Source organism: Delphinus delphis, chromosome 10, assembly GCF_949987515.2.
Source record: "Delphinus delphis chromosome 10, mDelDel1.2, whole genome shotgun sequence".
Lineage (NCBI taxonomy): Eukaryota > Metazoa > Chordata > Mammalia > Artiodactyla > Delphinidae > Delphinus > Delphinus delphis.
The window spans coordinates 100,133,627-100,148,398 of NC_082692.2; the positions used below are offsets into that span (position 1 = coordinate 100,133,627).

The following is a 14,772-nucleotide window of genomic DNA, read 5'->3' on the forward strand; positions in this document are numbered from 1 at the left end:
TATTTTCACACAAAAACCTGTATGCAAAAGTTTAAATTGGCTTTATGCATAACCGCCTCAAATTGGAAACAACTCAAATGTCCTTCAACTGGTGAATGGACAAACTGGTATATTCACAAAATGGAGTACTACTCAGTCATAAAAGAAATGACCTACTACTGAATGCAACAACATGAATGAATCTCAAAAACATGCTGAGTGGAAAAAGTCACACATGATTCCATCTGTATGAAGATCTAAAAGAGATAACTAATATGCGGTAGGAAAAAAATCAAAACAGTGTGTTGCCTCTGGGGATAGGGGTGAGGTGGGGATTTACAGGGATATTCATTAGTCAAAACTCAACAGATAGTATCCTTAAGATTTGTGTACTTCATTATATATAGATTGTACCTCAAAAGAAAAAAAAGATACAGAAATATTGAACTCTTAGGAGGAAGTATACTTGAAAAGCATCAAAAAGTAAGACGGATGAGAGATGAATAGATATTTGTTCAAGGAAGTATAATAAAATGTTAATTGTATAATCTAGTTGATGGTTATAAGACCGTTCACTGTAAAATTCCTTCAACATTTCTTTATATTTGAAATTTTTTAAACATAATAAATATATTAACTAAATAATAAAATATTGGAAAAAATTTAAAAGATTCCTATGTATTTCTGATAGTCACTCTCTCCCAGGACTGTTACTGACAGCAAGTTACATCTGGTTTGGGTTACCTCAGGGTACATGACGGGGCTCATGGTAGTGTAGACAGTGAAAACTGGCTATCCATTTTATCAAATTTTTTTCTTTGATGGAATTTGAAAGCTTGGTCCTGTCATTGGTTTAGGCTTAGTGAGAAACTGTACAAGTTCCTCTCTCTGAAGAAGTGGCTTTGGAAGCATACTTAAATCCGTCTTTTAAAATTAGCCCACACTCTCACTTCCATGACAACTGTTGCTCGGGACCCGGGGCCTCTGGGTTTTCCATTCTCAAACAGGATCCACTCTCTTTGGTGGTTGGTTAATTATCACTAGCCTTTGTTCATCTGTCTAAGCCAGTATTTCTTCCCCAAGTGTGTTTTCCATGAGATGCTCTGTGAGGAAGGGCCTGCTGTCAGGCCACCTTGGGACTCTCCACATCCTGGGGACCCACAATACGCCGTTGTTCGTTAGAGACTCAAAAGCACTACTGTGAGGAAGTCCCACAAACTGTCTACTCAGGGTTCTCTCAGAACCCAGTTCTCAGAGGGCCCCTGCGAGTGTCCTGTGGAATGCCTCCTTAGGAAGATGCCGCTCTGGGTTGCAGCACATTTCAGATTGTTCCAGAAAGATCCACATTCTCCTCAGCACGGAGAGCCCCATCTGTGGACCCATAAGCGAAAGGCCCCCTCAGGGGAGGGCTTGCCTCACACAGTGCCCGAGTCACTCAGGCCCACAGTGGGTCCCCTCTGTGTGTCTGCGTCCCTCCTGGCCTCTGGGATCCCTGAAGATGGGGCTGACTGCAGCCGGCGCAGCTGCAGGCCCTTCATGAGGGAAGCTTTATGCCAGGAAGAAGGCAGTGCCTTCTGCCTGGATGCCAGCATCTGTGGTCAGGGGAGAAGGGCCAGCCCTGTGCTGATGTGCACATCCTTGTGGGTAAAGCACCTACCCTGTGCAGCTGGGCAGAATGCATTTAAGTCCCATTTTCAAAGCGGATTTTGCCTGTGGAAACCATCAGATGGTGGGGCCTGGACACAGAAATCTTTCACATTATCCCACAGGTTCAGCCTGGGCCAGGACCAGAGCGCCCCCTGCTGTACAGCCAAGCTCACACCTATCTACTCCAGAAGCAGGCTTGACCAAGGCTGATATTTTACTCTGATATTTTAGTAGACGTAAATGTAAGATGTTCCATGATATATATATATATATATATATATATATATATATATACATAAACTTGAGTTTTACTTAGCAGAAGAGTTACCACGAGGCAATATAGTTCCCTGACAAATGCACAGACAAAAAGTAAAGAAGTGGGACTTCCCTGGTGGTCCAGTGGTTAAGAATCTGCCTTCCAATGCAGGGGATGCGGGTTCGATCCCTGGTTGGGGAACTAAGATCCCACATGCCATGGGGCAACTAAGCCCGCGCGCCACAACTACTGAGTCCACGCGCCTCAATTACAGAGCCCAAGCACTCTGGAGCCCATGCGCCACAACTAGAGAGAAGCCCATGTGCTGCAATGAAGATCCAGCATGCCGCAACTAAGACCTGATGCAACCTTAAATAAATAAGTAAGTAAGTATGGTAGCTTCCTCCAAGCTGCTGAATTTTGTCTCAAACAACTGAAGCGGAGAACACAAAGGCGCTCTCTTTTAGGGAGTGCCAGCTTGTCCTGGATGCTGGGGCTGTGATACCCAAATGCTGTGCTGCACAGGCTTGCCTGCTGTACCGCCTTAGCCCCACAAAGAAACAGTAAATTACTCAGATTGGAAATGAACGCATGGCTGCATATCCACATGGCGTCCCTCAGTAAACACCTGACCGACGTGGGAACTGACGTGGGAACCAGATGCTAGACTCACACCGCCCTCTGGTGAGGCACAGTGCACACCCCACATAGACAGTCTGAGGCACAAGCTTAACCCACGGGCCCTCACGGGAGAGGAGAGAAAGCAGGAACCACACTACCTCACTGGCCATGTAGGTGTAGAGCACTTTGCCTTTGATGACAAACCAGAGCTTCTTCCAGTGCCTCTTCCCTTTCTTACAACGGCTGAGATAACCGCTGATGGCGGAGCCCTCTCCGGAGGCGGCCACCTGGCAGACGGAAGCAGGGCGGTCAGGGCACCAGGTAGTAGACACGGTTTACACAGAGCCAAAATGACACTGCGAACCCGCTGGCAGGGTGTTTATACTGCTTTGGAATCTGAGACTTGGATGATCTCGGGATCCACCCAGCACCTCAAAGGCAGCAAAACGGTACCATACCTGAGAGACAGGATTTACTGACAGGATTTGCGGATCCTAGACACTGGAATCAAAAACTGCCTGCAGGAGTGCTGCCCCCTGGTGGAGATTCAGATTCCTGGTTCCCTGCCCTCAACCCCCAAGCCCCCAAATTACAAAACTGCAGATATTTGGGGGAAAGTTTCTTCCTTCTAAAATTGATTCTTATACTTTTCAGCTTATTTCTTTCTTATATTTAAGAGGGGATCCCTTTTGTACCGTTCATCTGAAAGGTTTTATGACCTCCTGCCTAATGAGTTTGTTAACTCCTCTAAGTAGTAGTAGTAGTGCTTGTGGTCTGTTGAACAGGCTTCATAATGGGGGCTAAGAACACAGGCTTGGAGTAGGACCAATCTAGGGCTCCAGCACAGGCTCTACCAGCTACTAGAAGGGTAATGTCAGGCCACTTACGTCCTCAAAGTCTCAGTGTCCTTACTAGTAAAACTGGAATTAAGTGACATAAGACGGGTACCTGTCAGGTACAGTGCCTGACCCACAGTAAGTGCTCCATAAATATTCACCCTACTATGAGAGCAATAAAGCCAGGTTTTGAAATCATTTCATCTTTCTCATTTTACAGGTGGGGAAACTGAGGCCCAGAGGAATGGAGGGATCTACCAAAGGTCAAATCCTGACTTAGTTGAAGAGAGGGTAAGAACTCAGATCTCTCAGCAAATGCTCTGAAGGTCAGCTAACTTCAGTGTAGGGAGAGGAAGCTACAACCAGCCGGGTGTTTTGAGAAGTACCAGGAAAGGAACCTGCCCCTCTCCGGGTCCTAGGACTTCTAACACCAGACTCGACTTCTCTCCCCACACTTGACCTGCTGGAGCAGCTCCAGAGTGAGAAAGGCAGAATGTACAGAACACATCAGGGAAACCGACTCTGCGGTCTCCCTCCCTGACAGATGCTCCAGAGGCAGCATTCCTGCAGACCTTCCCATGGGAAGCAGATCTCACTGCTAAGGTGGAGCTCCTGGGGGAAGAGGAGAGGGCGGAGAGGGACGGGCGCCCATTTCTTCTGGGGCTGCTGCAGAGCCCACGGTGTAGTCTTTGCTGAATAACAAAAAGGTTGTCACTTTGGGCAAAAACTGCCAACCTGGCTGGGGCAGATCCACACAGCACCAGGATCACAGTGCCCGGATACCCAAAGAGTGAGAACGGTTCTCGAACTCTGCACCCACAGAACACTCAGGTTCTATGAGCTCAGCTCATGCAGACACCACAGTGTGAGTGAGAGGGTGATCTTTTCTCAATTTGTGGAAAGGGACTAGTTAAATAAATGATGAGACAGCCACACAATGCAAGAAGTGTGAGATTTATGTGTATGAACTACTGTGAAATAATAATACTGAAGATAAATTAACTGGAAGAAATGTACAGAGGACCCAGTATATCATCTTTTGGGTAAAAAAAAGGACCTATGATCGTCTATCTTTATTATATATATGCACAAAAATTTCTGGAAGGGTCCATAAGAAACTTGATGGTGGTTACCTTTGAGGGGTGGGACTGAAGGAGTCTGGGGAGGGAGAGAAACTCACTTTTTATCATATAGTCTTCTGTGCTGTGAAAAAATTTTTATCGCCTATGTGTTATTTACAAGATTTTTAAAATGCAAAAGGAATTAAGTTAATGGACAGAACTGTACTCATTTAAAATTTGCATCCCCAACACTTTTTTATTACCACCTGCTACTCAATAATGAATATTAATGAAAAAACTTGGAAACAGCTGATCACTCTTCTTTTGACAGCATGTATATTCATGGCACACATTTGTTTGTGGTTGTGATTAGAATACAGACATGTAATCTGGTCCTGTTTCCAGAATGGAATTTAGTTTAGCTAATTCTGAGGTTTCCTGCAAAGAGCCCCACGACCGTTAGGAGGCTCACCACCTGAGCCCGTGTGGGACCCCCAGGGTGAGAGAATGGTGCAAAGCTCGGGGGCGGGGGGAGGGGGCAGGGAAGGGCTGACGTGGGAGACCTGAGCCAGGACAAACAGCTTTAGACCCAAGTGCCCGGGTGATCTGTGCAGTAACCCTGGGGACTAGGTCTAGGCTGCGGGGACAGGTGCAGAGAAGGATGGGAGAGATGTCTCCTAGCACCACCTACAACCACTTGGGCTCCTGTCCTCTGTAACCAACAGGTGTCTTCTCGGTCACCCAGGAGACGGGCCTGTGCTTCAGGGCTGCCTTTGTTAGCGTGAGTCAGGACACCTCCCATTAGGGATCCTCTTTGTCCTGAAGAGCCTGGTCCGGCTTGGGTGGGGGGTCCGTCCCTGTCCACTGAGAAGGACCGAGAAACGTCTCAATCCCCAGCCTCCCATGCAGGTAGCCCCACCTGCCTCACCTCGGTCAGTGCCGAAGGGACTTTTTTCTGCTTCTTGAAGGCTGAGGGGTTGATGCTCTGGAAGACGGATGAGAAGGCGCTACTCGAGAAGCGGGTGGAGGACAGGGGGAAGCTCATGCTCACGGGCCGCCCTACATCAAGACAAGCGCCGGAAAGGGAGGTGAGAGTCCACGTGGATGGGCACAGAAGCCACGTGTCTGTGAAATCTGGGCTCCCGTCCCTCCCAAGATGGGACCCAGCCTCACTGGGGCGGTTCAGCGTGACTAGGAAGACGGGCACAGCCCCCTCTGCTAACACAAAGGCGGGGCTGGGGGCAGGCCTTCCCTGAGTGCTGGCTAGCCCCTCTTCTCCAAGTCTCCATGAGGCTGGGCTGTCCTCTCCGATGGCCTCAGGTGGCCCTGGGGGGTGGGGGAGGGGGAGTCTGGTTTTAGGCCCAGGATCCACCTGCTTTCCTTCCAGCTGACCCTGCTCTGCCGAAGCCTGTCCCCTGAGCAAGGGCTCTCACAGGCCAGCTCAGCTGCCTCGGGCTCCTTTACTGGAGGACCCTCAGCCCCTCCGCGACCATGACGCCTCTGCTCTCCATCTCGTCATCCTTATTGCAAAAAGGCCCCACGGAACACAGGCCTGCAGAGAGGGCTGCTATGCAGAGCAGACGTGAGCGCCGGCCAACCGTCCTCGCCACAGACGCGTGGACCCAGCGTTTCCCAAACTTAGCTGTCCATGGAACCCTTCCCCTGGGTACACCTATGCACTTTCTACAGAACCAACGTTTGCGGAAATGGTTTCCTCCTTGAGGGCTGCTTTTGTTCAGAGCCTCCCCAGGAAGGTGGTTGGGAGAAGCCACGTGGGGAAGAAAGGGAGGGTGGTCCCCGGTACCTCTCATCAGGCCTGGGATGTCCCCGCCCCTCTTCTTCAGCTCCCCGTAGCAGCCGTCACACACCTTGGCCATGCGGTCCTTGAGGTACTTCAGAGGGTACTTGTTCCTTGAGCAGTTCCGGCAGACGATCTGGTGGGGTGATGCATGTCAGAGGGTCTCACCCTCCCAGCACGCACACAGCGACGCGTCCGCGCCCCCTGCCCACTCGCTCCCACCTCCTCCAGGGCCCCGTGCTCTGAGCACAGTAATTATGTTTCTGTGCAGGTGCTTATCTGTTTTTCTTTTCTAAAAATTTCTAAAATACATAACATTATTTTAGTTTCAGGTGTACAATGTAATGATTCAATATACATATATACAGTGGGCCCTCCATGTCTGTGGCTTCCATATCCCTGGATTCAACCAACTGTGGATCAAAAACATTAGAAATATTCCAGAAAATTTCAAAAGCAAATGTGAATTTGCCGTGTGCTGGCCACTGTTTACACGGAATTCATGCTATGTTTATAACGATTCACATAGCATTTACACCGTATTAGGCGTTATAAGCGATCTAGAGGTGATTTAAAGTATACGGGAGGATGTGCGTAGGTTATATGCAGCTACTACACCATTTTACATAAGGGGCTTGAGCATCCTTGGATTTTGGTAGCCACGGGGATCCTAGGATCCTAGAACCAACCCCCTGTGGATATCAAGGGAGACTGTACGATGAAATGCTCACCACAATGTCCAGCTAGCATCCATCTACCACATACAGTTACAATTTTCTTTTCTTGCATGAGAACTTTTAAGATCTACTCTCTTAGCAAGTTTCAAACATACACTACACTTTTGCTAACTATCATCACCATGCTGTAAGCTGATCTGTTTTTCTGATGAGCCCGTGCCCTTAACCGTGACAGGATGCTTTTCATCCCAGGAAAACCACCACATCCGCTACGACTTCCTTTTGAGAGCTTGCTGGTGTAGTGGGATGGGCCTGGGATCTGGAGTCCTGGTGGGAGGGTATCAGTAAAAGGGGAATTAACTTCACAGGGTTGGTGTGAACATGCCCCACTCTGGGCCCGACACGCAGCAGCTGCTGGACGCCCCCCGGTCCCCACCCAACGCCGCCGCCACGCCCACGGCCCCCGACGGGGACTCACCTTGCCGCAGGCGTGACAGTGGTGGCGCCTCAGGGTGAGGGAGAAGTCACAGCCACAGTTCATGCACATCATCACGTGTGTGACAGGCACTAGGGTCGGGGGCCTCTCCCCCAGGCTGACCCCCAGCCTCTCCCGTATCTGGAACAGCGGAATCGGACAAGCAGTGGGGTCAGGAGACCAACTGGATGGACACCCCCCTACCCCGTACGGGGTGTGCACGTGTGTGGGCGGGGTGGACTCCTCTTCTACAGGCTCCCCTGCAACCCCCAGGGAGCTGACCTCAGTTACAAACGGAGCCGTAGGTGCCAGGCTCTGGGCTGCACAGTGATTATCCTGAGCCGGGCACGGGGAGGACCCAGGGCCCTGATGGAAGGAGATGCGAGGCCTCGTGGGTGTGCAGGGGCCCCAGGGAAACCCAGGTCTGTGAGACGGGTGCCCCAGAAACCCCGCTCACCTCCACGCTATGCTGGAAGGCAGCCAGAGCCTGGGCCTTGGAGTCCTCAGGGAGGGCTCTGCTCAGACAGCTGTGCCACTCGTCCCTCTCTGCACAGGAGCTGTGGGCATGAGCTGGAGTGAGCGAGGGGTGCACGAGGGCTCTGCCTTCTGCCCTCTGGGGGTGGACCACGCCCTGGTGGCCCCGCCCCTCCCCCACACCAGAGCCTCTCTCCCCCACGCCTGAAACCCCACTGGCCAGCCCAGCCACCTGCCAGACGGGCCAAGGCTTGCACCGCGGCACCTCTGCTTCCGAGCAGGCGGCCCCAAATGTTACTTGTATTCGGGCTCTGCCCGTAACAAGGGAACATCCAACACTGCTCCTCTAACTCCCAGGGCTGTTGTAGGGACCAAATGACACGTGTGGTGTGGAGGACTCTGTCGAGGACACAGCACCGTGCAAAAGCAAGGGGTCCCACACTTTAGGGGGGCAGGCTGGCAGGGGGATGAGGGCCAGGTACCACTGCGAGGGTGGGTGGATAAATGCTGGCAACGGTCACCATCCCACTCTCTCCATCTTCCTCCTCAGTTTCCCACACAACTTCCCACTCACTCATCCAAAACGAAGACTTCCCATCCCTGCTCCGAGCCTGGCGGGGTCTCCTGAGTGGTGAGAGCCACACCTGGCCTGAGCTGCCCCAGAGCAGCTTCAGAGTGGAAATTCTCACAGAGCCCCCTAGATGTCATTCCCACCCTGTACTAAGTGTGCGGACTCAAACTAGAAGAAGGGACCAGTTTGGCCTGGGAGGGAGGGTGGTGGGCAGCCAGATGCCACATCCCTAAAAGGAGATGCATGAGTCCCCTGGAAGCTTCAGCATGAAGTAACTGGGGCTAGCAGGAAGGTGACTGGTCTGACAGTGACAGTGGCTCCTTGAGGCCACTGGCCAAAGGGCAGTGCCTCTGCCTAGCAGAGACAGGCAGCCCCACCTGAAGGGCTAAGCGTGGCCTGTCACTACCCTCACTTCACGGTTGGGCAAAATGAAACCACACCCTGGGCCTCCTCATGCCCCTGATTTTACCTAGAGATAAGGAGAGGAGAGGCCATGGAAACCCACCCAGGCATCACCTCCTCCAGGAAGCCTTCCCTCACTTCCCCAGATGGAGGGGTCACTCCTTAGAATCTCCAAGGCTACTTTTTCCCCCTCAGGCAGTAGATAGTAGTGGAGAAGTGCTCTGGCTCACACAGTCCTGCGTTTGAACACCAGTTCTGCCTCACATGGATGTGGAACCCCTCTCTAGGCCTCAACTCCCTGCACATGGGAGGAGCTGCAGGCCCCACCTCAGGGTGGTGCTGAGGATCCGAGGAAGCGCCTGACACCTGGCAGGTGCCCAGTGTATGTCACCTTTGTCATCACTACTATTACAGCAGTTATGCTCTGCTAGGTCATAACTTTCCAACCCGTAAAGTGGGCTCTTCTGAGCAAACCAAGGCTTAGACAGTTTGTATCCTCAGCACAGGACTGGGCACTGAGGACGGGAAAGCGCATCTATGACAGAGCGTGTGTGTCAGGCCGGAAGTCCCATCTCACACCCAGAACCACGCCCACAAAGGGACCTGCTGCCGCCCGGGTCACACGCTGGCTGGGAGGGAAGACACTCCAACCTGGGAAACTCTGTACCCCTACTCTGCCCAGAGAGGCCCCTGGCAGGAGCCCCCGCTCCCTGGTTTCTGAGCCCCTCCTCCACACCCTGGCTTGACCTGGCATTGCCCCGAAAGAGGGAGGGGGGAGCCCTTTCTCTGCCAGAAGCCAGCGAGGAGGGGTCCCCGGGGCAGAGCTCGAGGGCCTAAAGAAAACAGCCATCTCTGATAGAAAGGCCTTACCCCCAAACAGGGAAAGTAAAATGATGAATGCTCACTCCTTATTTTTCTCTTGCTCTCCAGACCTGGAAGCCTAAACGCAGACCATTTTGTAAACTAAGGTGCACTACGCACTTTTCATTGGATGTAACTTTTCTTACTGCTGCAAAGACCCAATAATCCTTAGGGTTTTACAACGATGAGATATTTTTATATTTAAGCAACGGGCTCTGGAAACCCCCGAGATTCTATGTAAAGTTTTATGTATATGCTCATTTTTTTTTCTGGGGAGAGAAGCCATAGTTTTACCAGATTCTCCAAGAGGTCTGTGATCCCCAAAAGGACAAGAAATAATGAAAAGACAAAAGTCCTTTACCCAAAAGGATACTGAAATAAAAATGACAACACTTCCAGCACCTGTTATTCCAAATGTTCCCACCAGCAAAATCCTGCCCCTTCTGCCCCAGACCGTCCCTCCTCTCCTCTCCTCCTACCTTGCAGACAGGGTCAGGCAGGACTCGGAAGTCTCGATCTTCAGGGCATAGGGCACTTTCTCCATCACAGGGCGGCTGACCTGGAAACCAACAGCGGCCCCTCAGGATGGGGGCAGGAGGGGTTCTGCCACTGCCCCACTCTGAGCCTGAGTTTCCTCATTGTAAAGGGCAAACCTTTCTTACGTGGAAGATGGAGGAGTGTGTGTTTGTGTGTGTGTGTGTGTTTGTGTGTGTGTGTGCGCACAGGCATGCGGTGAGGGCTCGGCTGCCGACTCCAACTCTGTGGCCACCAGCCCACACCCAGGAAGGCTACGAGCATCCCTCTTAGAACCCATCGTTCTGGACAAGTACCTGTCCAATGGCCACCCTCCCTCACGGCCTCCGCCACAGACTCCTGAGCAGAAGCTTTGGTTCAAAAAGGGAAGCCGCCTCCCAGCTGAACAAGGTGCTTCCCTTCCCCTTCTCCAGGTTAGGAGCCTCAGGAGCGGGAAAGCCCCTGCAGGGTCCCTACAGCATGTTCCCTCCCGTCCCTCCTCCCTCCCAAATGACAACCCACACCCAATTCCCCCACTTGAGTGCTCGCCCCTCTGACCCTGTCCCCACGCTGGGCTGGAATTAACTTCCTAAAACTTCCTACTCATTGAGAATCCCCTTCAGCTCCCAACCAGCCCCGTATTCGGGACCCAAGTTACAGCAAGTGAGGTCACAGCTGTGTCACTTTCCCTTCTCTCCAAGCTCACCCATGAGAATGTCCAGCTGGGCTGGCATCTCTCTCACATTTAAGAAATACCTGCCACTTGAATAGGTATTTGCACTCCCATGTACATTATTCACAGCAGCCAAAAGGTGAGGGCAACCCAAGTGTCCATGGATGGATGATGGGTACACAAAGTGTGGTCTACACATACGACGGAGTATTGTTCAGCTTTAAAAAGGAGATTCTGACACTTGCTACCACATGGATGAGCCTTTAGGACATTATGCTCAGTGAAGTAGGCCAGTCACAAAAGGACAAACATCGCATATGATTCCACTTATATGAGGTCCCCAGAGTAGCTAAATTCACAGAGACAAGAGAGTAGAATGGTGGCTCCCAGCGCCTAGGGGAGGGGGGATGGGGAATTAGTGTTTAATGGGGACAGAGCTTCACACTGGAAAGATGAAAAGAGTTCTGGGGTGGATGGTGGCAGTGGCAGTACAACAACGTGGATGTACTTGATGCTGTCAAATTGTACACTTAAAAATGGTTAATTTATATTATGCATATTTTACCACAATTAAAAAAAAACACCTGCTTGTTTCCTCCCTCCAAGCCTTTCCTTATGCATTTCCCTCCTCCTAGGACCCCCTCCTTCTCTCCCTTCCCTATTTGTCCAAATATTATCCACTCTAAGGGACTCAGCTCCCCCACCCAGGAGGCCTCCCTCAGCCTCACTCTCCCTGGACTACCTACAACAGAATCCTGCTGTAACTCACAACCCAGGCTCCCTCACCTCCGCTGGTCTGTGAGCTCCACAAGCAGGGCTGTGTCTCTGCCTCCCCTGGGGTCCCCCCGCCCACCCCAGGGCACCCACCCCAGGTATCTACCTTCATGCTGGCCACCGCCAATGCGTTCTTCAGCCGGTACTTCCCATCCTTCTGGGGATACGTGTACAGGAGCACATCACTCATCTGGGGAGAGGGGAACCCCATCAGACATGTCTTGGCCCCAGAAGGCTGTGCTGGGTGTGTCCTGGAGCATCACTGAGCAGAGGCATCTTGCATTCCCCGTGACCCACACAGGAGAGCAAAACCACTCTGGAGTGAAACAGGACACCCTTCCCCACAATTCCACTCTGACATAGACACCCAGGAGGAACAAATGCAGATGCCCACAAAAAGTCAGGTATGGGGGGTTTCCCTGGTGGAGCAGTGGTTGGGGGTCCGCCTGCCAATGCAGCGGACATGGGTAAGTGCTCCGGTCTGGGAGGATCCCACATGCCGCAGAGCGGCTGGGTCCGTGGGCTGTGGCCACTGAGCCTGCACGTCCGGAGCCTGTGCTCCACAGCGGGAGAGGCCGCAGCGGTGAGAGGACCGCGTACCACAAAAAAAAAAAAAAAAAAAAAAAAGTCAGGTATGGGAATGTTCCTAGAGGCTTATTCATAACAGCCCCAAAAGCAAACAACCCAAACGTCCATCAACAGGTGACTAGACACAGAAACTGTGATTCATCCACACCTCACAGCCACACAGTAACCACAGAGCAGACAGATACATGCCTGATGACAGGGTTCAACCTCCAACACATGCCAGGGAAAGAAGCCAGACTCTGGAGTACATGCTGCTTCATAACATTTATATGAAGCTCCAGAGCAGGCAAAACTAATCTATACTGATGGAAACAAGGCCAGTGGTTGCCGGGGGTGGGGGTGGGGGAAGGTGCCTGACAAGGGGCACAGGGCAACTTTCTGGGGGCTGGATATGTTCTGTACCTTGACCCAGGTGGTGGTCACACGATGATATACAATTGTCAACACATACTAACACGTACACTTAAAATTGATGCATTTAACTCTATATAAATTAAGCCTCAGGGACTTCCCTGGTGGTCCAGTGGTAAAGAATCCACCTTCCAATGCAGGGGACACAGGTTCAACTCCTGTTCGGGGAACTAAGATCCCACATGCCGTGGGGCAACTAAGCCCGTGCGCCACAACTACTGAGCCCACGCGCCTCAACTAGAGAGAAGCCCGCACAACTAGAGAGAAGCCCACGCGCCGCAATGGAAGATCACGCATGCCACAACAAAGATTCCACGTGTCGCAACTAAGACTCAACACAGCCAAAAATAAAAATAAATAAATATTTAAAATTAATTAATTAAGCCTCTACCAAGCAAAGTGAAGGAAGGAAGGGAGGGAAGGGGGAAGCTCCTTGGGGACAGGGAGCTGGTGTGTTCTATTCACTGCCGTACCTCCAGCAGTGCAGTAGGTGCTCAATTAATATTTGTTGAATGAACAACTGAAGCTTCCTGCCCTGAAGAAGGGCAGAGATGAAGAAACATAAGGAAAGTCACTTCTCCTCCGGAGAGAGTGCTTCTGTTTGGCTAAAAGTTTACAGCTTGAAGAGCTGATGTCACGCTCTGGGTGGGGCTGTGGGCCGTCAGTCCTGACCCTGCTCTGCAGCAGCTCTGTGAATTTGGACAAGCCGTTGCCCTCTCTGAGCCTCAGCCTCCTCACCTGCCAAGCGGAGGACATCCCTACCCCCACATCACTACAAACATTGAGAGTGGTCCCCAGTGAGCCCCTATGCGTGGGAGCCAAGGCAGACTAGGGGTGTCCTGAGGATAGAACAGGACAAGGCATCTCGGGGTCTGAAATGGAGCAAGAACTCAGGATTTACACTCCTCTCCCTGCAGACAGAGTCTGCTGAGGGGACAGAATGGGTGAGTTTTCCTGCCACCAGCTCTCCTGGCGCTTCTGGCCAGGGTGGTGCGGGAGACCCGGCCTGGGCACTGAGCTGCTGTGTGACCTCAGGCAAACCCTTCCTCTCTCTGGGCCTCACTGTCTAAACAGAGTTGGAATAGACCAGGGTTGGCAATTTTTTCGTAAAAGGCCAGATAGTAAATATTTCAGTTTTTGTGGGCCAGATGGTCTCTGTCGCAACTGCTCAACTCAGCTGCTACAGCCTAAAAGCAGCCACCGACAATCATAAAAGAATGCGTGAGGCTGCGTTCCAATAGAGCTTTCTGAACAAAACAGGCAGCAGGCCGACCCCTGGGTCAGAGGAACCTTCAAAGCCCCTTCTGGCTCTGTTCTTCTAACACTGACAAGAACTACTGGGCATTCCACATGCACTCCTGGGCAGGCCAGGTGCTGGGCTAAGCCCCCGGAATGATCTCAATTCATCCCCCAGCAATTCCCTCAGGCAGGTGCTGTTATTATCATCCCCATTTCACAGAAGGAGAAACCGAGGCACAGACTGGCTAGACAACCTCCCAGGATCACAAAGCTCATCAGCGGCAGAGCCAGGGTCATGAGTAAATGAGGGTGCCTCCAAGTGTGTGCAGGGTAGTGTGTTGGTGGTGGTCACACCCCGCCCACCATGGGGAACCCTCCTGTGTCACTACCACAGCAGTTCCAGCCTCCCTGCGGCTGCCCCTGGAGCCCCTGTTGCCATGGCAACGCCACGAGCACCCAGGGCTCTATGAGTGGTCCAGGACCACGCTGCCTGCCTTGCACTGCAGCACCAGTCAGCCAGAGGGAGGGGTTCTCACGGGAGGTGACAGGTGGCTGCGAGGAGGGAACAGAGGGAGAAGAGCCTCTAAGCTCAGCGCCCCTTGTGCTCTATGAGGAGTGGAGTGACCCACTGAGGTCGGGCTGGGGCCTTGGGACACGTGCCACAGAGGCTCCCCAAACCCTGATGGGCAGCCGCAGACGTGCCGCTTCGGTCAGGCTCAGGATTCCCCTGCTCAGGACCATGAGCCCTCTCTGGAATTCAGTCCCCAAGTGGCAGAGGGTCTATCTGAGGCCTGGTGTAGACCCAGCTCGTGAGTGGAAGACCCCATCTGCAGCCAATGACTCCACGAGACTCACAGAGGTCCTCCAGACACACCACGCTCCTCCCGCCTCTACGTTTGCCCATGCTGTTCCCACT

At 52.1% G+C, this 14,772-nt stretch overlaps 1 protein-coding gene across 1 annotated transcript in view; it reads right to left on the reverse strand.

Annotated features, from left to right (window-relative positions):
- FGD5 (FYVE, RhoGEF and PH domain containing 5) overlaps positions 1 to 14,772 on the reverse strand; it is a 115,549-nt gene that overhangs the window by 4,538 nt on the left and 96,239 nt on the right. Inside the window, exons 13-19 of the mRNA XM_060023110.1 lie at positions 11,725 to 11,808; positions 10,138 to 10,217; positions 7,808 to 7,907; positions 7,354 to 7,491; positions 6,205 to 6,334; positions 5,329 to 5,459; positions 2,662 to 2,790 (exon numbers count right to left, since the gene is read on the reverse strand). Of these exons, the coding sequence (XP_059879093.1) occupies positions 2,662 to 2,790; positions 5,329 to 5,459; positions 6,205 to 6,334; positions 7,354 to 7,491; positions 7,808 to 7,907; positions 10,138 to 10,217; positions 11,725 to 11,808 (792 nt within the window). The remainder of the gene's footprint in view (positions 1 to 2,661; positions 2,791 to 5,328; positions 5,460 to 6,204; positions 6,335 to 7,353; positions 7,492 to 7,807; positions 7,908 to 10,137; positions 10,218 to 11,724; positions 11,809 to 14,772) is intronic.